The sequence below is a fragment of the Dryobates pubescens genome, chromosome 13 (genome assembly GCF_014839835.1).
Source record: "Dryobates pubescens isolate bDryPub1 chromosome 13, bDryPub1.pri, whole genome shotgun sequence".
In the NCBI taxonomy this organism is placed as follows: domain Eukaryota; kingdom Metazoa; phylum Chordata; class Aves; order Piciformes; family Picidae; genus Dryobates; species Dryobates pubescens.
The window spans coordinates 8,690,284-8,712,328 of record NC_071624.1 but is presented as its reverse complement, the minus strand read 5'-3'; the positions used below and the strand labels follow the sequence as shown (position 1 = coordinate 8,712,328).

General features: G+C 50.5%; 1 protein-coding gene across 2 annotated transcripts; it reads left to right on the top strand.

Moving 5' to 3' along the window:
* Nucleotides 1-539: 539 nt before the first annotated feature.
* Nucleotides 540-21,431, top strand: UBE2G2 (ubiquitin conjugating enzyme E2 G2). Of its 2 annotated transcripts, XM_054166862.1 has the most exons (6): nt 540-702; nt 7,502-7,537; nt 7,627-7,672; nt 16,277-16,395; nt 17,750-17,890; nt 20,536-21,431. In XM_054166862.1, exons 1-6 carry the CDS (start codon nt 660-662, stop codon nt 20,646-20,648), a joined length of 498 nt encoding a protein of 165 aa, XP_054022837.1. In that variant the 5' UTR covers nt 540-659; the 3' UTR covers nt 20,649-21,431. The 2 variants fall into 2 exon arrangements, with proteins under 2 accessions (XP_054022837.1, XP_054022838.1); XM_054166863.1 differs by lacking the exons at nt 7,502-7,537; nt 7,627-7,672 and having other exon boundaries at nt 615-702.
* The last annotated feature ends 614 nt before the right edge of the window (nt 21,432-22,045 follow it).

The following is a 22,045-nucleotide window of genomic DNA, read 5'->3' as shown; positions in this document are numbered from 1 at the left end:
GGGGGCAACAAAGCTGGTGAAGGGTGTGGAGAACAGCTCTGGTGAGGAGCAGCTGAGGGAGTTTAACCTGGAGGAGGCAGAGGGAAAACCTCCTTACGCTCTGGTGTTTGGAGTGAGGTGTGGGCTGGTCTCTTCTCGGGTGATAGAACAAGAGTAAATGAACTCAAGCTGCACCAGGGGCGGTTTAGTTTGGATATTAGGGACAATTCGTTTCCTGCAAGAGAGCTCAGGCATTGGAATAGGCCCACAGGGAGATGCTGGAGTCACTCTCCCTGGCGTTGCTCAAGGACCGTGTGGACACGGCACTTAGAGACACGGTTCAGTGCCCGTGGTGGTGTTGAGTCGATAATCTCGGCGGCCGTTTCCAACCTCCAGGGCCCTGTGTCTCTCCTCTTTGAGCCCAACCCAGCCGCCCGCCCGGGCAGCGCTGGGCTCTGCGCGGGGCAGCCCCCGCTGTGCGCATGCGCGACCGTGCCGCCCCGCCCGGCGCTGGGAGGACCGGGCCCGTACCACCGAGGGGCGTGGTGCCAGCCGGCCGCCTTAGCCGTCTGGCCGCTCTAGCCGTGCGCTCTCGCTGGCGCCGCGGCCGCTCCAGCCGTTTGATCCCTTCTCCTTGGCCCTCCCCCCGGAAGCGGCGGAGGCAGCGGCGGGGCCGCGTTATGGCGGGGACGGCGCTCAAGCGGCTGATGGCCGAATACAAGCGTGAGTCGGGGGAGCGGCGGGGCCGGGCGCTTCTTCGTCTTCCCCTCAGCCCGCGGTGCTGCCCCGCCTGACGGGATCTTTCCCGGAAGAGCCGGCGGCCGCGGACGAGGCGGCGGCGGGGCAGGCCGTACCGCGGGCCTCCCTTCCCCCGGCCGCTGTTGCGCCGCCGGCCGCGGGCTTCTAGTCCCTGTTGTCTGCTCCCCTCTGACTGCGGAGCTCTCCCTGCATCCCTGCAGAGACAAACGGGATAGAGGCTTAGGGGGCAGCGGAGCCTTTGAGGGCAGCGTTTCCCTTTGACAGCTGCTTCTCCCTGCTGTGAGCCTGGCTGCGAAACCAGCCCTGGCCACCCTGGCTGTGAGCCCCGACTGGTTCAGCTGGGACACGCTGTGGTATCCGAACGTCTTTTCTGGAGTACGATGGAACATGTAGCTGGCATGTGTTGGAAATGTCATCCGAGGAGTTGTTCAGACACTAGTATCAAATGATAGCATAAGAAAGAAATGCTTTACAGTGAGAACAACTCTTCAGTGTCAGTATCTCCCCAGGGACGTGGTAGGGTCCCTGTCACTGGAAGTTTTCAAGATGCAGTTGGATAAGGTGCTAGATGGTCCCATCTAGGCTCCTTTCCCCTGGACAGGTTGGACCAGATGATCTTTTGAGGGTACTTCCAACCTGGGCTACGCTGTGATCCTGTGGTTCTGTGACACCTGAGTTGCAGTTTGTGCTCTGGTGGCACGCCTGGGATGATGTGGCACAGGAGCTTAGTCATGAAGGAGGCCTGGGAATCCAGGGCAAGGGGCCAATTCTCTTTATGTTGTCGCAGTCAGATTTCCCAGGTGGAACAGAATGGAACCTTGGAAGCCTAGTTGCAGAGCTTTGTTACCTCAAAGATAATTAAAGATGTTCCTCAAGACCTTAATAGAAGCTTTGCCTTTAGGAACAGCACTTAAACTCAAATGTATTGATCAACTAAGTAGATTTGTTTGTCTAAAAATCTGCATGATGTATGACTTGCAGGGGGTGGCAAGGGATCATCTTTGTCAGCCCCACCACAGGGAGCTGGGATCTGCTGCTGGAGGCTGAGTCCCTCTGGGACATCCTCATTGGGTGATCTACTCTCTGGTGAGCCTATGGGGCATCCAAAGGTGCCTTTTTATGGGCAACCAGTTTGTTCATTTGATTTTGTTTACCTAGTTACTTTTGGCCTCTGATGTTCTGGCTTTTATTTAAGGCGAGGATTCAGAGTGGAGAGAAGAAGTGCTAGGGGCAGAGCAGCCTTGGGCTCCAAGTGGTGGTTCTTGAAAGAGCTCCCACAGTTGCCCAGGACTGAGGAGCTGTTTCTTGCTTTGCCATCATTTAGTTGAAGACTCCAGCCTGTGTAAAACAGGCTGTTTATAGACATGTTTCCTGCCAATACCTGTTTATTCTTGGGCTGCTCTGCAGAGCACATGTCTCTAGGCTGGACCGTTGTGCAGGTGTTTGCAAGGATCAGGGCTGGTCTGGGGCCAGTAGCTGCTGGCCCTACTGCTGTGACTGTAGGGAATGCAGACCACGTGGCCTGAAAACCTGCATCCTTCTGCTGTGACCCTAGAAGCACTCACCTGAAAGGCAGCTGCACAAAGACTCTGCTTTTGTCTGTTCTCCTACATTGCTCTCTACAACTCCCTGAAAGGAGTTTGGAGTGGGGTGTTGGTCTGTTCTCCCTAGTATCAGGTGATAGAGTGAGAGGAATGGCCTGAAATCATGCCAGGAGAGGTTCAGGTTGGAGATGAGGAAAAAATTCTTTCCTACAAGGATGATCAGGCACTGGAACAGGCTGCCCAGGGAGGTGGTGGAGTACCCATCCCTGGAGATGTTCAAGAAACCTGTGGCCATGGCACTTAGGGACATGATTTAATGGCCGTGGTGGTGGTGGGTTGATGGTTGGACTCGATGATCTTAGAGAGCTTTCCCAACCAAAATGATTCTGTGACTCTCTAAAGTCCCAAAAAGGTGGTTTTGATCCTTTGTGGTTGAGAAGCTCTGAGGTCTTGCTGGCATGTCTTGTGTGTGTGAATTCTGTAGGGAAATGTGCTACTGAAGATCATCACAGAGAATTTGATGTAATGCTGCAGGCAGGCATGACATGAATCTTGTCTTCATTGTTTCCCAGGGTAACACCATGAGCTCAGATAGCATTCTGCTTGTGCTCTTCCTTTAGCAACATAATGTTGTGGGGAAAAATAATGTCATTGGCAATAACTACCTGTACAGTCCTTTTACCTCTGGAAACCTGAGTTCCAGAGGTGCAGTAGCCAGGCTTTCTGCTGTCTGTGTCCTATCACAGGACACCACTGACGAGAGACTGGCACCTTCTCCTTGACACCCATACTTCAGATATTTACAGACATTCATAAGATCCACTGTCAGTCTTCTCCAGACTAAGCAACCCCCTGTCTCTCAGCTTTTCCTCATAAGACAGATGAGCCAGTGAGAAATACCAGAGGGCTTTTCTTAGAGGGAGCCACAAGATGGAGCAAAGTTATTGCAGACATTTCTCTCTGCCTACAAACATCCACCAGAAGAGCTGTTAGATACTCTCTATCAAGCTGGAAAAACCTGCTCCAGAACATCAGGATTTTGTGGTAGACCATAGCACTGAGTTTCAGTCTGCTGCCTTTGAAGCTCAGTCAGAGAGGTCTGTGCCAAGGCTGATGGCAACAGAAGAGTGTTGCTGTCAGCCTACCGTAGTATGCTTTTGAGTCACAGAGTGCCAGGCTGGAAGGGACCCCAAGGATCAGCTGGTCCAACCTTTCTAGGTGATAGCCTAGCTGAAATGAGCTGATCCAGCACCCTGTCAAGCTGAGTTTTAAAACTCCCTAAAGGTGACCTTATGTGGCCTTCCAGTATCTGAAGGGGGCCTACAAGAAGGCTGGGGAGGGACTTCTCAGGATATCAGGTAGTGATAGGACTAGAGGGAATGGAATGAAGCTGGAGGGGGGGAGATTCAGGTTGGATGTGAGGAGGAAGTTCTTCACCATGAGAGTGGTGAAGCCCTGGAATGGGTTGTCCAGGGAGGTGGTTGAGGCCCCAGGGAGGAGGTTGAGGTGTTTAAGCCCAGGCTGGATGAGGCTCTGGCCAGCCTGATCTAGTGTGGGGTGTCCCTGCCCATGGCAGGGGCGTTGGAACTAGATGATCCTTGTGGTCCCTTCCAACCCTGACTGATACTATGATTCTAACAGAGGGGACTCCACTGCTTCCCTTGGGAGATGATTGTAATGTCTGGCTGTTCTCATAGGGAAACATTTTCTTCTGGAGTCCAAAGGGAATCTCCCCAGCAGTAACTTGTCTCTATCACCCCTTGCTGTTTTCATGGGACTCCTTGTCTCCATCCCTCTGGCAGCCACCCTTCGTGTACTGGTACATGGTAATGAGGTCTTCCCTGAGCCTTCTCAAGGCTGAGCAACCCCAGCTCTCAGCCTTTCCTCACATGGCATGGCTGCCAGTCATTCTCCTGGCCCTTCTCTGTACACTTTCTAGCCTGCCCACATCGTTTCCATACAGTGGGGACCAAAATTGCAGGCAGTGCTCCAAGTGTGGTCAACTTAGCTGTTTGAAGATAGAAATCCAGGTGCTGTTTTGTACATCACTGCCCCCACTTTTTACCTGTAGCTTAACACAGCTTTATTCATGCACCTCATTGATGGGTTTGTGACTTCCCACATGCCAAACTAGTGTAATTCCCACTTCATACAACAACCTCATATAGGGACAGGCTGGGAGAGTTGGGGCTGTTCAGCCAGGAGAAGAGAAGGCTTTGGGGACACCTTACAGCTGCCTTCCAGTACCTGAAGGCAGTACAGGAGAGCTGGGAGGGACTTTTTACAAGAGCATGTAGTGACAGGATGAGGGGCAATGGCTTTGAGCTGGGTGAGGCCCTGTCCATGGCAGGGGCTTTGGAACTAGGTGATGTTTAAGGTCCCTTCCAACCCAAACCATTCTGTGTTGCCTGGGTCCATGTTCCTGCTTGTTTCCATGTGTGACAATGTGTGTGGCATTGCCTGCAACAACTTTTTGGGTGTTAACAGACCAGCAGTATTCCACAGGCAGTCATCTAGGCTTCAAGTTGGCCTCATTTCTGTCAGTTCCTCTGGTGTGACACCCTCAGAGTGTCATCTCCTGCCACTGGTCCCACCAGCTGCCCCGTGTCTCACTCAGAGCTGTGGGTGATGCAGAGCTGCAGGAGACTGCAGGTCCATGTTGCCTGTGCATGGCTGAACTTTGCCTCAGCAGCTGCTTCCACCTCTCAGGCCTTTGGAAGTTGATGGTCATTGCAGTAGGTGCACAGAGTGCTGGGCTTAGGCAGGCTTGAAATGAGGCCCTGATGCTGGGGATTGTTGTATGAACTGGGAATGTCATCAGTTTGGCACACAAGGTGAGGGGCTGATGGATTGCTGCTGATTTGTTGGGGGTTTTTTAACTTGCATTTTCCACACCATGCATGGGGATGGGAAGTTGGATTGGATTCAAGGAACAGAGCCTCTTGTCAAACCTCTCTTGTTCCTGCTTCTCCAATTATTTGTGTCATTTGACACCATCCCCCACAGCAAACTGCTGGCCAAGCTGTCAGCCCGCGGCTTGGACAGCAGCACTCTGTGCTGGGTTAGGAACTGGCTGGAGGGCTGAGCCCAGAGAGTGGTGGTGAATGGTGCCACATCCAGCTGGCAGCCAGTCACTAGTGGTGTCCCCCAGGGATCAGTGCTGGGCTCCATCCTCTTTAACATCTTCATTTATGATCTGGATGAGGGGGTTGAGTCAGTCATCAGCAAGTTTGCTGATGACACCAAGCTGGGAGCAGATGTTGATCAGTTAGAGGGCAGAAGGGCTCTGCAGAGGGACCTCGACCAACTGGACAGATGGGCAGAGTCCAACAGGATGGCATTTAACAAGTCCAAGTGCCAGGTGCTGCACTTTGGCCACAGCAACCCCATGCAGAGCTACAGGCTGGGGTCAGAGTGGCTGGAGAGCTGCCAAACAGAGAGGGACCTGGGGGTGCTGATTGACAGCTGCCTAAACATGAGCCAGCAGTGTGCCCAGGTGGCCAAGAGGGCCAATGGCATCCTGGCCTGTATTAGGAATAGTGTGGCCAGCAGGAGCAGGGAGGTCATTGTGCCCCTGGACTCTGCACTGGTTAGGCCACACCTTGAGTCCTGTGTCCAGTTCTGGGCCCCTCAGTTTAAGAAGGACATTGAGACACTTGAATGTGTCCAGAGAAGGGCAACAAGGCTGGGGAGAGGCCTTGAGCACAGCCCTGTGAGGAGAGGCTGAGGGAGCTGGGGTTGTTTAGCCTGGAGAAGAGAAGGCTCAGGGGAGACCTTCTTGCTCTCTACAACTACCTGAAGGGTGGTTGTGGCCAGGAGGGAGTTGGTCTCTTCTCTCAAGCAACCAGCACCAGAACAAGGGGACACAGTCTCAAGCTGTGCCAGGGGAGGTTTAGACTCGAGGTGAGGAGAAAGTTCTTCACTGAGCGAGTTGTTCGTCATTGGAATGTGCTGCCCAGGGAGGTGGTGGAGTCACCGTCCCTGGAGGTGTTCAAGAGGAGATTGGACGTGGCACTTGGTGCCATGGTCTAGTCATGAGGTCTGTGGTGACAGGTTGGACTCAGTGATCCTTGGGGTCTCTTCCAACCTTGGTGATTCTGTGTGATATTGTGTGTCATTTGGCTTTTGTATTGAGATGCTGTCAGGGGTGGACTGGTGCAGTGAGGTTATGGGAACAAACCCCACCTTCTGTTCAGGCTGCTGAGTTTGTACCTGCAGATACTGCAGTGCCCCAAGAGGAGACTGTTTCCCATGCTTTGTGGTGTGGAAGGAGGCTTTTTTTTCCCCTCCTTCCTTCTCAGTTTGAAATTGTTGCCCCTGGGAAAGACTAGTTCTGGGGAGCCTGAAGAAGTTAAATTGTCAGCTGAGGGAGGCTGGGCTTTCTGCATGTGGAATCTTGCCCAGTAAAGCATGGCCAGAGGATTAGGGAGGTCATCCTGCTGGAAAGCAGTTCCATGGAGAAGGACCTTGTCAACCACCAGGTCCAAAAAGTTGGTGGACAGTAAGTGGCCAAGAGGGCCAAGGTATCCAGGGGTGCATCAAGAAAAGTGTGTCCAGCAGGTCTAGGGAGTTTTTCCTTCCCCTCTGCTCTGCCCTGGTGAGACCACACCTGGAATACTGTGTCTAGTTCTGGGCTCCCCAATTCAAGAGAGACAAGGATCTGCTGGAGAGGGTCCCATGGAGAGCTACAAGGATGATTGAGGGACTTGAGTATCTCTCCTGTGAAGACTGAGACCTGGGGCTGTTTAGTCTGGAGAGGAGAAGGCTGAGAGGGGATCTTAACAATGTCTGTAAATATCAGAGGGGTGGGTGTCAAGATGATGGTGCCAGGCTCTTTTTGGTGGTGTCCAGTGATAGGACAGGCAGCAATGGGTACAAGCTGGAACACAGGAGGTTTTGCCTCAACATGAGGAGAAACTTCCTGTGAAGGTGCTGGAGCCCTGGAGCAGGCTGCCCAGAGAGGTTGTGGAGTCTCCTCAGGGGACTTCCAAGACCCAGATGTGTTCCTGTGTGACCTGCCCTGGGTGATCCTGGTCAGTGGAGTGGGACTTGATCTGCAGAGGTCCCTTGACCCCCTACCATTTTATGACTTCTATGATTCCTTCCATGGTGTGCTTGTGTTTTCCTCCAAGGGTTTGCTCGTGGGGTCTCTGTGCTAAGCTGTGGCCAGACTTGGGTGTGCAGTTTGTGTTAACCTCCCGTGTTGTTTGTTTTTGCAGAGCTGACCCTGAACCCACCAGAAGGGATTGTAGCAGGTGAGGAGCTGAGCAGGTTTTCTTCCCTGTGAAGCTGTGGCTTGGTGTTCAAGTAGTGCTAAGCTGTGTCTTGCTTTTTTTCTTAATAGGTCCCATGAATGAAGAGAACTTCTTTGAGTGGGAAGCTCTGATCATGTGAGTCCATACTGGTTTGTGTCTGCCATTAGCACTTGCATGCTCTGATTAGCTGCTAGGAGCACAAAGAGAGAAAAATAGTGTCAGTTCTGCATAACATCAGCCTTGGCCTACCTTTGACTGGAAACTTTGATTCTGACCCAGACTGGGAACTGTATTTGGTTCCAACCCTCTCAGTCAGTCTTGAAGGTGCTGCTGTGTTGTTAGGGTAGATCCAGACTCTGTATTTAAGAGTTCCTTTAGTAAGAGCTGGTGATTTCCTTTCCTTCAGAGAGGGCTAAGAGGTCCTAGAGGACAGCAGATGGCTGTGGCCCTGCTCACAGCATGCCTGCTCTGGACAGGTTTTCACTGCAGCCACCAAGTGCTGACTGAGGAGATTCTCAGCCAGCGTGGGTGGAAGAGTTTTCCTATCTTGGCTGGGTTGGAGTGTGTTGTCTGAGGATGAAAAACAAGATGTCTTGGGATCCCACAGACAACAATACAAAAGTGTACCAAGCTGTAGCACATCACCCATTCCACACAGGCTGGCTGTGTGGGTGAGCCTTTATGGCAAGTGTGAGCCTCTGAGTTATTTTAGGCCTTGGCAGATGGAGATTTGGATCAGCCCTGCTTGTCTACTGATTGATCTGAGGAGTTGGTAAATGCCTCTGGTTCTGTGCAGCAATTTATCCTGTGGTGGGCAGGCTATGCTTCTTGTTAGTTCTGTCCCCTGAAATAAAATCCTTCACCTAGGTTGGGGCAATCCTCAATATCAACACAGGCTGATGGGACTGACAGCAGCCCTGAGGAAAAGAAAAGGACTTGGGGGTGCTGGTGGATGAGAAGCTGTATTTGGGCCAGCAATGGGCACTAGCAGCCCAGAAGGCCAGTGGCATCCTGGGCTGCATCAAAAGAAGTGTGGCCAGCAGATGGAGAGAGGTGATTCTGCCTCTCTGCTCTGCTCTGGTGAGACCTCATCTGGAGTACCGTGTCCAGCTCTGGGGCCCCCAGTACAGGAGAGAGATGGACCTGCTGGAGCAGGTCCAGAGGAGGCCACAAAGATGATCAGGAGGAGGAGCACCTCTCCTACAAAGATAGGCTGAAAGAATTGGGGCTGTTCAGCCTGGAGAAGAGAAGGCTCCAGGCAGACCTTAGAGCTGTATTGCGATATCAGAGGGGGACCTACAGGAAGGCTGGGGAGGGACTGTTCAGAAGGGCTTGTGGTGTTAAGACAAGGGGCAGTGGTTTGAAACTGGAGCAGAGTAGGTTTAGATTGGACATCAGGAGGGAGTTCTTCACAGTGAGAGTGGTAGAACACTGGAACAGGTTGCCCAGGGATGTGGCACTGGGCAGCCTGGTCTGGTTAGAGGTGTCCCTACTGACTGCAGCAGGGCTGGACAGGATGACTTTTGAGGGTCCCTTCCAAGCCAATGCACTCAGTGAATCAGTAAAACAAAGGCTAATTCATTGCTTGAACTAAGGGTTTTGGCTGCAGTGTCTTGCACTTTCTGCAGGTGGGAGAGTTGCCACTTTCCTGAAACAGGCACTCCATAGAGTACCAAACTGCTGTTCAGACAGCTGTGTGCTGCTTGGAATGTAGAAATCCCAGAGGATTTAATGCACTTCTTGGAATGTGGAAGGAAATTCCTGCCTGTTGGTAGCTGCTTGTAGTAGATTTTGTGGTTGAGTGGGGCTTTCATGGAGGGGACAGACACAGAAGTACTTTGGGCTTGGATTCATTACCTAGGCAATACTTCTCCATACTAAACTTTTAAACACCAGGAGAGCTGCTTGCAGACTTGAAAGACCTTTAAAGTGCTGAGTGTTGAGCTTCAGGTCTTTGTCAGCACAAAATGAGAGGTGGAGGAGCTCTAATTTTGGTTTCTGTATTGTGTGTGTGTGTGTGTGTCATAATAAAGTTATATTTTAAGATCTGCTAAATTCTGAAGCTGTGGCACAATGGAAACATGTTTACCCTAAACAGGTTTGGTTGCTTTCATCTCTTTACACAACTCCACTAAGCAGAAGCATTTGCATACATTTGGAAGGCAAGCTAAATGACTTGTTTGTGTTTGTCTGTGATAATCTTCTGGACTGTTTTGTAATCTGAAATGTGCTGTGTGAGATTATGGGAATGAAAGAAGTGCAGATGAGGAAATTAAAGGTGGCCTCAAAGTTTCAGGCAGATGCAGTGAAAAGGTGAGCAAGTAGTGTGGATGCATAGAATGGTTTGGGTTGGAAGGGACCTTAAAGATCATCTGGTTTCAACCTCCATGCCATGGGCAGGGATGCCTTCCACTAGACCAGCTTGCTTAAGGCCCTGTCCAACCTGGCCTTGCACACCTCCAGGGAGGGGGCAGCCATGACCTCCCTGGGCAGCCTGTTTCACTGTCTCACTGCCCTCACTGTAAAGAAGTTCTTCCTGATCTCCAGTCTACATCTACCTTCCTCAAGCTTCAATCCATTGTCCCTCATCCTGTCACTACAAGCCCTTATACAAAGCCCCTCCCCAGAGTTCCTGTAGCCCCATCAGGTACTGGAAAGTCCTTCCCCATAAGGTCTTCCTGGACACTTCTCTTCTGCAGGCTGAACACAGTATCACCAAGGTTGGAAGAGACCTCAAAGATCGAGTCCAACCTGTCACCACAGACCTCATGAATAGACCATGGCACCAAGTGCCACATCCAGTCCCCTCTTGAACCCCTCCAGGGACGGTGACTCCACCACCTCCCTGGGCAGCACATTCTAATGCCTAACAACTCTCTCTGTGAAGAACTTTCTCTTCACCTCCAGCCTAAACCTCCCCTGATGCAGCTTGAGACTGTGTCCTCTCATTCTGGTGCTGGTTGTCTGGGAAAAGAGACCCAACAGCCCCAACTCTTTCAGCCTGTTCCCATAGGGAAGGTGCTCCAGCCCTCTGATCATGTTCATGGCCTCCTCTGGGCTCACCCTAGCAGTTCTGTGTTGAGGAGAAGGGCATGCATTTTTCACTCACTCAATTTCCATAAAGCTGGAGTCCATGTAATGCCAAACACCTCCACAAAGGAGACCCAGGAGAGCAGAGGCCTCACCCATTTGTCAGTTCAGAGCAATGTTGCCCAGGTTAACATAAGAACTTGGCTCAGAGATGAAATAACACCTTTTAAAGTAATGGTAGTGATTATTTGTATTTCTGGTGTTCTTGCCTGCAGCAGCAGTGCTGGATACATGTTAAACATGTCCACATTAAGGCTGCATTGACATGCCTGAAAGAGAGAACCACTTCTTAATGCTCCCAGAGCGAGCGCCACAGATCCAGCCCTGAAAATCCAACGCAGTCCTGCTGAAGAGTGGAGGTTTGGAGCCTGATGTAAAATGCACCCTTTTGATGAGGCATCAAGCAGTGGCTGGATGAGAGTATTTATGAGAGCTGAATCTTTGCAACAGGGTGAATAACCCCAGCATGTGAAGATGGCTTGCCATCATGTTGCTGAGCACAGCAGGCTGCTTTGTGTTGTGCAGGTTCATGAATTTCATGTTTCAAGACCAAGTTTGGCTCCCTGTGGTTGGCACATGCAAGTGTGTGTTGCTAGGAAAGTTTGCAACCAGAGGACATAAACCCACACAGCTGTTAAGAACTAAAGAGTGCATGAAAACTAAAGAGGATAAATTGGAGTCAAGATATCACCTCCCCCCCCTGTCTAGAAGGGTAATTAGAGCTATAATTAGGCATATTGCCTTTGTTTTGCATGGAATTCCCCTTTAGAGCATCTGATGACAGTGGGGTTTGGTCTTTTTCCAGCATCTTTTTACCAGTGAGCCATTTACAAATGTTCTTGAAGCTGTGAATGTCACATGAATTGTCCTTGTCACTGCTGCCCTGTTCCCTCCTGTTTTAGCAGATAGCTGCCATCTGGTTCTTTCCCTGGCCGCAGTCATAGGCAGCTCACAGAGGTCAGAGCTTCTCATTCTCAGGCTGTGTTTGATGTCAGCACAGTTCATAGCATCTCTCACACAGCTAAGCAGGCTGGTTGCCTAACAAGTCACACAATGCCATAAAATGGCTGGAGCAGAGCTGATGGCCACTCCTCTGCTTTAGGGGAGGCTTTGGGGCAGCATCACGTGCAGGAAAGGATGCAGACACTGCCAGCTCTGAAGAGTCTTCACAGTAAATTTGCAGATGACACTAAGCTGAAGGGGAGTGGTGATCTGCTGGAGGGCAGGAAGGCTCTGCAGGGAGACCTACCCAGGCTGGATTGATAGATCAAGGCCAGTGGGATGAGGGTCAAGACCAAGTTCTGGGTCCTGCATTTGGGTCACAGCAACCCCATAATGGCTCCAGGCTTGGGGCAAAGTGGCTGGACACTGGCCAGTAGAGAAAGACCTGGGAGTGTTGATTGGCAGTGGGCTGAAAATGAGCCAGTGTGTGCCCAGATGGCCAAGGAGGCTACCAGCATCCTGCCCTCAGTCAGAAACAGTGTGACCAGCAGGACCAGGGCAGTGATTGTTCCTCTGTACTCAGCCCTCGCTCCAAGAAGGACATTGAGGGGTTGAGGCTTGTCCAGAGAAGGGCAACAACGCTGGTGAAGGGTCTGGAGAACAGCTCTGGTGAGGAGCAGCTGAGGGAGCTGGAACTGTTCAGCTGGAGGAGACTGAGGGGAGACCTCCCTGCTCTCTACAGCTACCCAAAAGCAGGTTGGAGTGATGTGGATGTTGATCTCTTCTCCCTAGTATCAGGTGATAGAACTAGAGAAGGAACGCAAGTTGCACCAGGGGAGGTGTAGGTTGAAGATTAGGAAAAACTTCTTTGCTGCAGGAGTGGTCAGGCAGTGGAAGGGGCTGCCCAGGGAGGTGGTGGAGTCACCATCCCTGGAGGTGCTTCAGAGAGTCAGACATATGGTGCTGAGGGACATGGTTTAGCACCAGCCTTGGCAGAGTTAGAAAACTGTTGAACACAATGATCTTGAAGGTCTTTTCCAATCAAAGCAGTTCTGTGGTTCTTAGATGGAGCAGATGGTGCTTCCTGGAGTTACAGGCTTCAAACCTGTGCAGGATGAGTGCCTTTCTCCTGCACACCATCAGTGCTGGCCGGTGCTTGGTGTGCCCTGGGGGGTGGGACCTGGCCTGTCGGCTCTGTGCTCTTTGCTCATCTGGATGTCTGTCACATCTGGTTATTTCTTGGTGCTGGAGCCCTGGAACAGGCTGCCCAGAGAGATTGTGGAGTCTCCTCCTCTGGAGGCTTTCAAAACCCCCACGGACATATTCCTGTGTGACCTGCCCTAGGTGACCCTGCTTTGGTAGGTGAGGGTGGACTCGATGAGCTCCAGCCCCTGAGGTTCTGTGATTCTGTGAACCCTAATCAGGTACAGGGCAGTCTGGACTCCTAGCTAGCATAGCAACTCAAGATTGTAGCAGAAGCCATGGCAGCTTTGAATGTGGTGGACTTTGGAATCACACCACCTGCTCTGCAAGGATCTCAAGAGGTGCTGCCCTCTTTCCCTCCCTGGCTCTGCCCAGATCCTTTTCTGACCCGAGGGTGATATCATCAAGTTCAAACACTGCAGCCTCCTGAGTGGTTTGTAGTTGCAAATGCTGCCTTGGGTTAACTTGAACCATTTCTTTCAAGCTGGTGCTGGCAGCACTGAATGGCTAAAACAAAAAGTATGTTGTCACATAATGCAGGGCCTAAAATGGAGCATGTTGGGTTAACATATTTGTCAGAAGAGCCCTTAAGGCTATGTGTTTGCTCTCCAAACAGAACATAAGACACCCACCAGCTTTTCAATGCATGTATGTACATACTCTTTAGAAGTTCAACAATAAGCTTTTAAAATGCAGCTGGAATTAACATGTCCATGGAAAAAAAAAACCCCAACAACAACAAAAAACTGCAGTCAATTAACTCTCAGATGTCAATTGAATCCTGACTCACTTTAGGGAAAAGGCCAGAAAGGGAACAAAATGGTTGAGGTGGTCTTTAGCTTTCATTCTCTGCAGTGTGTTGTTGCATTTCTCTGATCTTAACCTGCCAGTGTCAGCATTTGGGGTGGAATCATGTCCTGGTTGGGTTTATCTACAAGCCAAGCCTCTTGGAATCCCAGAGGTTTAGAGAGTGAGCCTTCTAGGGCTTTGGGCTTTGCTGATCTCCTTTTGCTTCTGTAGGTTCAGTTGAAGCCTTAACTGTTAGGAGGCCTTGAATTTTATGTTCTTTCTGGCATAGAGAATGTGGATTGGGAAAAGGAGGAGGAGGCTTGAATAGATTCCTAAATCTTCTTTCCCAGGCAGTGTAACCTTTGTTTGGAAAGCTTTGTACTAAGTACATCAATTTGCCTTAAAACTTCTTGGCTGTGAGGGTGACAGAGCCCTGAAGCAGGCTGTCCAGGGAATGTGTGGAGTCTCCTCTGGAGACATTCAAGACCCATCTGAATAGAGTGGAGTAGAGTAGAATAGAATAGAATAAACCAGGTTGGAAGAGACCTTCGAGCTCATCGAGTCCAACCTAACACCCAGTGCCATCTAATCAACTAAAACATGGCACCAAGCACCCCATCCAGTCTCCTCCTAAACACCTCCAGTGATGGTGACTCCACCACCTCCCTGGGCAGCCCATTCCAATGGGCAATCACTCCCTCTATGAGGAACTTCTTCCTAACCTCCAGCCTAAACCTCCCCTGGTGCAGCTTGAGACTGTGTCCTCTTGTTCTGGTGCTGATTGCCTGGGAGAAGAGACCAACCCTCACCTGGCTACAACCTCCCTTCAGGTAGTTGTAGAGAGCAATAAGGTCACCCCTGAGCCTCCTCTTCTCCAGGCTAAGCAACCCCAGCTCCCTCAGCCTCTCCTCATAGGGCTGTGCTCCAAACCCCTCCCCAGCTTTGTTGCCCTTCTCTGGACATGTTCCAGCAACTCAACATCCTTCCTAAACTAAGGAGCCCAGAACTGGACACAGGACTCAAGGTGTGGCCTCACCAGTGCTGAGTACAGCACACTGTTCCTGATACAGGCCAGGATGCCATTTGCCTTCTTGGCCACCTGGGCACACTGCTGAAACACACCTGGATGTGTTCCTGTGTGACCTGCCCTAGGTGATCCTGCCCTGGCAGCGGGGTTGGACTCAATGATCCCTAGAGGTCCCTTCCAACCACTACCATTCCGTGATTCCTTGGCTAAGATGTTATTTTCAGTGATGAAGTTTGTTTCATGATCCTGCCCATCAAGGGAGTTCACCTTTATGTGATAACTTCCAGCTGGTTCATCAACTTTGACTAAATCATGTCTAATAACCTTTCTTTTTGCTTAACTACCAAGAACTGTTTTATGTAGGGAGTGTAAAGTAGTTGTCTGTCTGTTCTCGGCTTGATTGCACTTTGAACAAGATGATGGTGAACACAGTAAGGAAATGTTTCTACAAGAACACTGCATGCACTCCAGGGAGTTAAAAAAAGAACCAACACAACCTTAAAAGAAACACTGCTGTCCTGCACCCAGCAATTACGGTCCCTGAGCTGTGTGTTTATCTCTGGAGAGCACTGCTGTCGTTTTTGCCTCAGCCAGCCGTCGGTGTTTCTGTGTGGTTATGCTCCATGCTGGCAGCTGGGATCTCTGTAGGTTTTTCTGAAGTGTTTTTGACCTGCAGCATTTGACATCCCTCTCTTGTGCAGCACAGCAGCATCTTCAAAGGTTCAGGAGTCCCACACCTGCCTCTGCTTTCTCTTGACGTGCAGCCGCTCAAACCCTGGGACATGCCTTGGAGCCAGATACTCCAATTATATCCAGACACACCCTGCTAATTAAGCAGTGTTGTGACCTTCCTAGTAATTCAGTGTGCAAGCTTTGATTTCCCCCTTCCCTCCCAAACCCTGTATTTGGAGTTAGGTTTATGAGGTGTGGGCTAAGATGGTGTTAACTCTTTGTTTTCTGGCAAAGGTGATACATCCCAAACCTCAAGTGTCTCATTAGACAAGAATTCACCACGAGCCAGCAGCCTGCCCTTGCAGCCCAGGCAGCCAACCGTGTGCTGGCCTGCATCAAAAAGCTGTGTGAGCAGCAGGATGAGGGAGGGGATTCTGCCCCTCTGCTCTGTGCTCCTGAGACCCCACCTGGAGTACTCTTACCTAATTCTGGTGCCCCCAACACAAGAAGGACCTGGAGCAGCTAGTGTGGGTCCAGAGGAAGACCATGAAGATGATCAGAGGGCTGGAGAACCTCCCCCATGGGTACAGGCTGGGAGAGTTGGGGCTGTTCAGTCTGGAGAAGAGAAGGCTCCAGGGACACCTTACAACAGCCTTCCAGTTCCTGAAGGGGGCTGTAGCTGAGTTGGGGAGGGACTTTGGACAAGGGCTTGTAGTGGCAGGACGAGGGGCAATGGCTTTGAGCTGAAAAAGGGGACATTAGGAAGAAATTCTTGACAGTGAGGGTAGTGAAACACTGGAACAGGTTGCCCAGGGAGGTTGTGGATTCCTCCTCTCTGGAGGTGTTCAAGGCCAGGTTGGATGAGTCCTTGAGCAACCTGGGCTAGTGGGAGGTGTCCCTGCCCGTGGTGGCAGGGGTTGAGGTAGGTGATCTTTAAGGTCCCTTCCAATCCAAACCATTCTGTGAATCTGTGAGCTATTTAAACCCCTGGTGAGCAGCTTTTTATCTGTTTCTAGGGGTCCTGAAGACACCTGCTTCGAGTACGGGGTTTTCCCTGCCGTTCTGAGCTTCCCACTTGACTACCCGCTAAGTCCTCCGAAGATGAGGTTCACATGTGAGATGTTCCACCCAAACAGTGAGTCTAATTCAGCAGGACATTTTGGGGTTGCTTGTTCACCTTAAAGACAAACTTCTGCAGCAGGGGAGCTGGAATCCTTTTCAACATGGAAACGGTGCAGTGGGTACAGAGGTGAAGATGTTCAGCGGGCTGGAGCACCCCCCCTTCTGGGGACAGGCTGGGAGAGTTGAGGCTGTTCAGCCTGGAAAAGAGAAGGCTCCAGGGAGACCTTTGAGCAGCCTTTCAGTACCAGAAGGGGGCTGGAGGAGAGCTGGGGAAGGCTATTTTACAAGGGCTTATAGTGATAGGATGAGGGGCAATGGCTTTGAGCTGGAAGAGGGGAGATTTAGGCTGGAGATTAGGAAGAAATTCTTTACAGTGAGGGTGGTGGTTGCCCAGGGAGGTGTCCTGGATGTTCTCTCCCTGGAGGTATTCAAGGCCAGGTTGGATGAGTCCTTGAGCAAGCTGGTCTAGTGGAAGACATTCCTGTCCTTGGCAGGGGCGTTGGAGCTTGATCTTTGAGGTCCCTTCCAGCCTAAACCATTCTCTGAGTCTATGAATCAAGGGTGGTTCTCTTCCCAGCCCTGGTTATGCAGTCGGAGTGTTCAGCTGTCCAGCCATGTTTACTCTGGTTTAGGGTCACTTTATCACATCATCCCTCACATGCCTTTTGCTCATAAACACCCCCATAAAGATTCCAGCAGTTTCACTGCCTTTAAGATGATTTCAGGAATACTTGTAACTGTGGTTGGATTCAAGATTCAAGATAGTGTTCAAAACAATGTCAAATGCATTGTTTCTGAGATACCACTTGCCCCTCCTTGCTGCAGTAGCCTGCTTCATTCTTGGTAAGCTGACTGGTGAAGGACTGCAGCATGCATTCAGTGCTCTGTGACTGTTACCCTTAGATTTAAGGAGGACTGGTTACCTACTTGGAGATGCATCTCTGCATAAATACTTGCCTAGTTCCAGCAGGCTGCATCCCTGTTGGTTAGGTGTTTTTTCCCCCATGGAGCCTGTCACTGGTTATTAAACAACAGGAGTGCTCCCAGCGTGCTCCTGGCAGGGAGGGATCTGACCTCACTTTGTTAGATTTGCTTAAAGGAAACTTTTTTTTCTAGATTTGTCTTCCAGATTTTGTGCCCTCTTGCCTTTGGAAGAGGAAACTTAAAACTGGGTTTAGCTTCAGTCATACAAAGGCCAGGGGCAGCCTGATCTAGCTGGAGGTGTCCCTGCTGACTGCAGTCCCTGCTGGCTGCAGGGAGGTTGGACAGGATGACCTTTGAGGGTCCTTTCCAACCCAGTGCAATCTGTAAAGATCTGGAAAGGCCTTTCCACTGGATAACAGTTGTTGCCTGTACTTCCTCTGCAGTTTACCCAGATGGGAGAGTTTGCATCTCTATTCTTCATGCTCCTGGGGATGATCCCATGGGATACGAGAGCAGCGCCGAGCGGTGGAGTCCCGTGCAGAGCGTGGAAAAGATCCTCTTGTCTGTTGTTAGCATGCTGGCAGGTAAGGATTGCTGTTCTGTTAGCAGTCACTGAGTTAGCTAGAGCTGCTCCTTGCTGCTGGGGTTTCAGTGGCAAAAGGACAATTAAATCTGCTTAGCAGCAGCCACAGTTCTTAAAGCCCTAGTGTTTGTTTATTAATTAGCTGGTTCTCTGAAAATAGTTGCAGAAAGCAAGCCTGAATCAGTGATTGTCCAGCTCTGTGAGCAGCTGCAGTGCTTGCCTTCCAGCTCAGCAGCACCCCAGCAGGTGATGGTGGTTGGCTGAGCCTCTGCTCCTGCACAAAACCTGTGCTTCATCTTTGTATTTGCTATGATGTCATTTCAGCTCTTTCACAGATTCACAGAATGTTAGTGTTTGGAAGACAACTCTAGAGATCAGCCAGGCCAGCTCTGCTGCCAGTGCAGGATCAGCTAGGGCAGGTCATACAGGGACACATCCAGGTGGGTTTTGAAAGACTCCAGAGAGGGAGACTCCACAACCTTTCTGGGCAGCCTGTTTCATGTCTTAAAGCTATTGATTACAGCCTGTGTTGGATTTGACTTTAGGAGCTGAAGGGTTCCCAAGCAGATCTAACCAGTCTGGTAAACTGGACTCTACAAGCCAGCACTCCTCGTTTCCATTTGTTATTTGCCAGCCTGGGAATGTTCCCCATTCTGCCATCAGAGTCAGAGGAAGGCTTCTTTAGTAGGGGGTGGGGTGAAAAACTTTTTGTGCAGCATTTTGAATGACTTTGCCCAAACCCAGCAAGGTCAGCTCCCTGGAGGATGGATCCTTTACCACAGAGTGGACAGAGCCACTGTGAACTGCCTAGAAAAGGCAGAGCCATATCCCTTGGAATCAGTTGTGAATGATAAAAGAGCTTACACAATTGAGAGGGTTGAGAAGCAGTAAAGTTGATCAAAGAACATACAACAGCTTATTTTGCAGGACCATTTCCTAGTCAGAGTAGTAACCTGCTCTTGGGAAGCTGTGCAGGCAACAGTACCTTGCTGGGCTTCCTGTGACCTCCAAGAACTCAGTTTGTGGTGCAGCCTTACCTGTACTAGTTAGCATGGGAGTCACCTGGACTCTCTTGTCCTCACCCTGTGTGTCCAGTTTTCCCTGCTTTTGGAGGATTTAGTCTAAGCCATCACTGGTGAGCTGCTTTCAGGCTGCTGGCTGTGCAGCTAGTGTAAACCCAAGCTTGCCAAACTGGGTGACCTGCACATGTCCTGGTGTTTGAGGGCAGACCATCAGCATCGTGTCAGGAATGACATGAGCCCAGGTTGTCTGCCCTGAGCTGGGCTGGTGTGGGCATGGACTAGTGTGGGAAGGAAAGTGGGCAGAGCCCATTCTGGTTTAGTGCCTTGGTGTAATGCCATGGCAGCTGCCCTGCTCTGAGCTGACCACAAAGCTGATCAGTCCCATGGCTCAGCTTACCTCTGTCCGAATGAAGTGAGAGGCTCAACGTGCTTTGTCAAGCCCTCTGAAATCCTTAGATGAAAGATGTTGCAGGAATGAAAGCATTCTATGGGTCCTATGGTTGTGTTCTGTTGGTTTTTAATAGAACAAGCCACCCCAAAGGGTGAGGGAGCCTGTTGGGTGGCCTGCTCGGGAGGGCTTTGTGTCTGTGAAGCCACAGATTCAGACAAAACATTTTGCAGGGAGCAGTGTGCAGCTGAAAAACCCCTTGACAGCACTGGCATTGTGTTGTTCCATGTGCATGGTGGGGCTCAACTGCTTGGAGCATAAACAAAAGAAAGTCTTCTTCCTCTAGTACTTGTTTCTTACTTAAACTCCGCCTTGCTGTGATGTTCACTCGTGTTCACTCAGATCAGAACTGTTCAGGAATCCAGCAGCTGCCACTGTATTTTCTCTGCTGGTGTAAGTTATCTGTGCTACAGCAGTGTGTCTTTGTGGTCAAGAGGGCCAATGGTATCCTGGGGTGCATCAAGAAAAGTGTCCAACAGGTCTGGGGAGGTTCTTCCTGCCCCCCACCCCCCTACTCTGCCCTGGTGAGACCACACCTGAAATACTGTGTCCAGGTCTGGGCTCTCCCAATTCAAGAGAGACAGGGATCTGCTGGAGAGAGTCTGATGGAGGCGATGAGGATGATTAAGGGACTGGAACTTCTCTCCTATGAAGAAAGACTGAGAAACCTGGGACTGTTTAGTCCAGAGAGGAGAAGGCTGAGAGGGGATCTTATGAGTGTCTGTAAGTATCTGAGGGGTGGGTGTCAAGATGAAGGTGCCAGGCTCTTTTCAGTGGTACCCAGTGATAGGACAAGGAACAGAAGGCAGACAGGAGGTTCCACTTCAACGTGAGGAGAAACTGCTGTGCTGTGAGGATTGTGGAGCCCTGGAGCAGGCTGCCCAAAGAAGTTGTGGAATCTCCCTCTCTGGAAACTTTCAAACCCCACCTAAGTGTGTCCCTGTGTGACCTGCCCTAGGTGCTCCTGCTTTGGCAGGCAGGTTGGACTCAATGATCTCCAGAGGTCTTTTCCACCCTCTGCCATTCTATGATTCTGTGTTTCCGTAGTTCCAAGAGGGAGAGGTGTGTCAAAGACACGGGGAAGTGGCAGTACAGGGGCACTGCTGGGGAAGCCAGAGGGTCTCATTCCATTGCCTGCCTTCCTGCCCACCTGTATCTCAGTCTTTCTCCTTTCAGAGCCAAACGACGAAAGCGGAGCCAACGTCGATGCCTCCAAGATGTGGCGGGAGGACAGAGAACAATTCAACAAAATTGCCAAGCAAATTGTGCAGAAGTCACTTGGACTTTAAGCTCACAAAGAGACTGAAGTGTTTTGTATTTCTCTCCACCTGAAAAACGAGCAGTGCTCATTTGCTGGTACCAAAAAAAGGAAACCTTTGCAATACTATTGGCCTAGTTCTTATCATTCGTTATTTATTTACCATCTCCTTTCTTCTGCCACTGCTCCAGAGAACCCTCTAGTTCACTTGCTAAATTGTGTGGAAAAGGGATTTAATACCAGGGAAAAGTATGGAGACAATGCTGATTCAAAGGCTGCTTGTTGCTACCTCACTTCATGGTATGGAAAGCTTGAAGACTTGGCAATCTGCAGCCCGCCTCTGCCCGTTTGCTGTTGGAGAACAGAGCTGGTTTGGATCACCTGCTGAAGAACAAGCTGTGTGGTTTTATGGTAGCATTGCACCTGGAGCAGCAGCAGACAGGAAATAACCTCACAGTTTTATGATACTCTCTAAGTTAAGGACAGCATTTTACAGTTCAGAACTGATTTGGAGAGTCAAGTTAGCAAGAGAGGCTGTAAAACAAAGCTACGGTCAGGATGTGTAAGCAAAGAAAGTGATTGTGCAGCAGGGAACTTCAAGAGAAGAGCTAAGCAGTTGTCAGTGTCTGGTTGGGGTCCTAGGATGGATTGGTGTTCCCATGTAACACTGAGTTTGTACTGAGCCTTTGGATCGGTGTTTGCTTGGAAGAAAGCCCAAGAGCTGCTTTATTACACCTTAAAGGCACTCACTTGTAAATTTTACATTCAGAGGTGCAAGAGGTAAAGATTGGATTCTTAAACACCCCTGTCAGGCTCTCACTGTGTGCAGAGTAGGTCACTGGCAGCCTGGAGAGCCAGTGAGAATCTCTCTGCTGTAGTGGGCATGTAAAATCTCTGCAAGAATGTCCCCTCCTCTTGTCTTGACTTCTGAGTGTTGAGAGCATTAGGCACTGCAGCCCAGAGTCGCCCATGTTTAGATGAACAAGTGAAGATGAACGTGATGGATTTTGTGACGTGCAGCTTTCTTATGCTGCCTGCTCTTGGGCATTTAGATAGGAGTCAGAGAAGACCTTGACTGTTCTGGGAAGGATATTTAGAGCCACAGAGTATTGTTGCTGGTGTGGAGGTTTGTGGGTATTGCCAGCTGCAACAACCAGGTGGTAAAACTGCTCAATGGCCACTGGTGACCTTTGTTCTTTGCAGGTGAATCTCCTGTGTCAGATCCAAATGTTCTCCAGTTCGCTACAAAGCAATAAGATGCCCACTGCCAGCACGTGGAACCAGATTGTGTTGGTAGCTCTAAATTGGCTCCATTTGAGAAGGGCTTTTTAAAATTCCTGTGAAGGGCACGTGGCAAGGAAGGAGTCACACTATGGAGAGCTTTCCAGAGGTGATTGTGTGCGTGTGCACTCGTACAGCTCCTCAGTA

Bases quoted from the DNA above. Each gene is read 5' to 3' on its own strand.
- UBE2G2 (XM_054166862.1), top strand. From the start codon at position 660: ATGGCGGGGACGGCGCTCAAGCGGCTGATGGCCGAATACAAGC. The intron at 703-7,501 runs GTGAGTCGGGGG...TTGTTTTTGCAG, and splicing joins GCTGATGGCCGAATACAAGC to AGCTGACCCTGAACCCACCA. The intron at 16,396-17,749 runs GTGAGTCTAATT...CTTCCTCTGCAG, and splicing joins TGAGATGTTCCACCCAAACA to TTTACCCAGATGGGAGAGTT.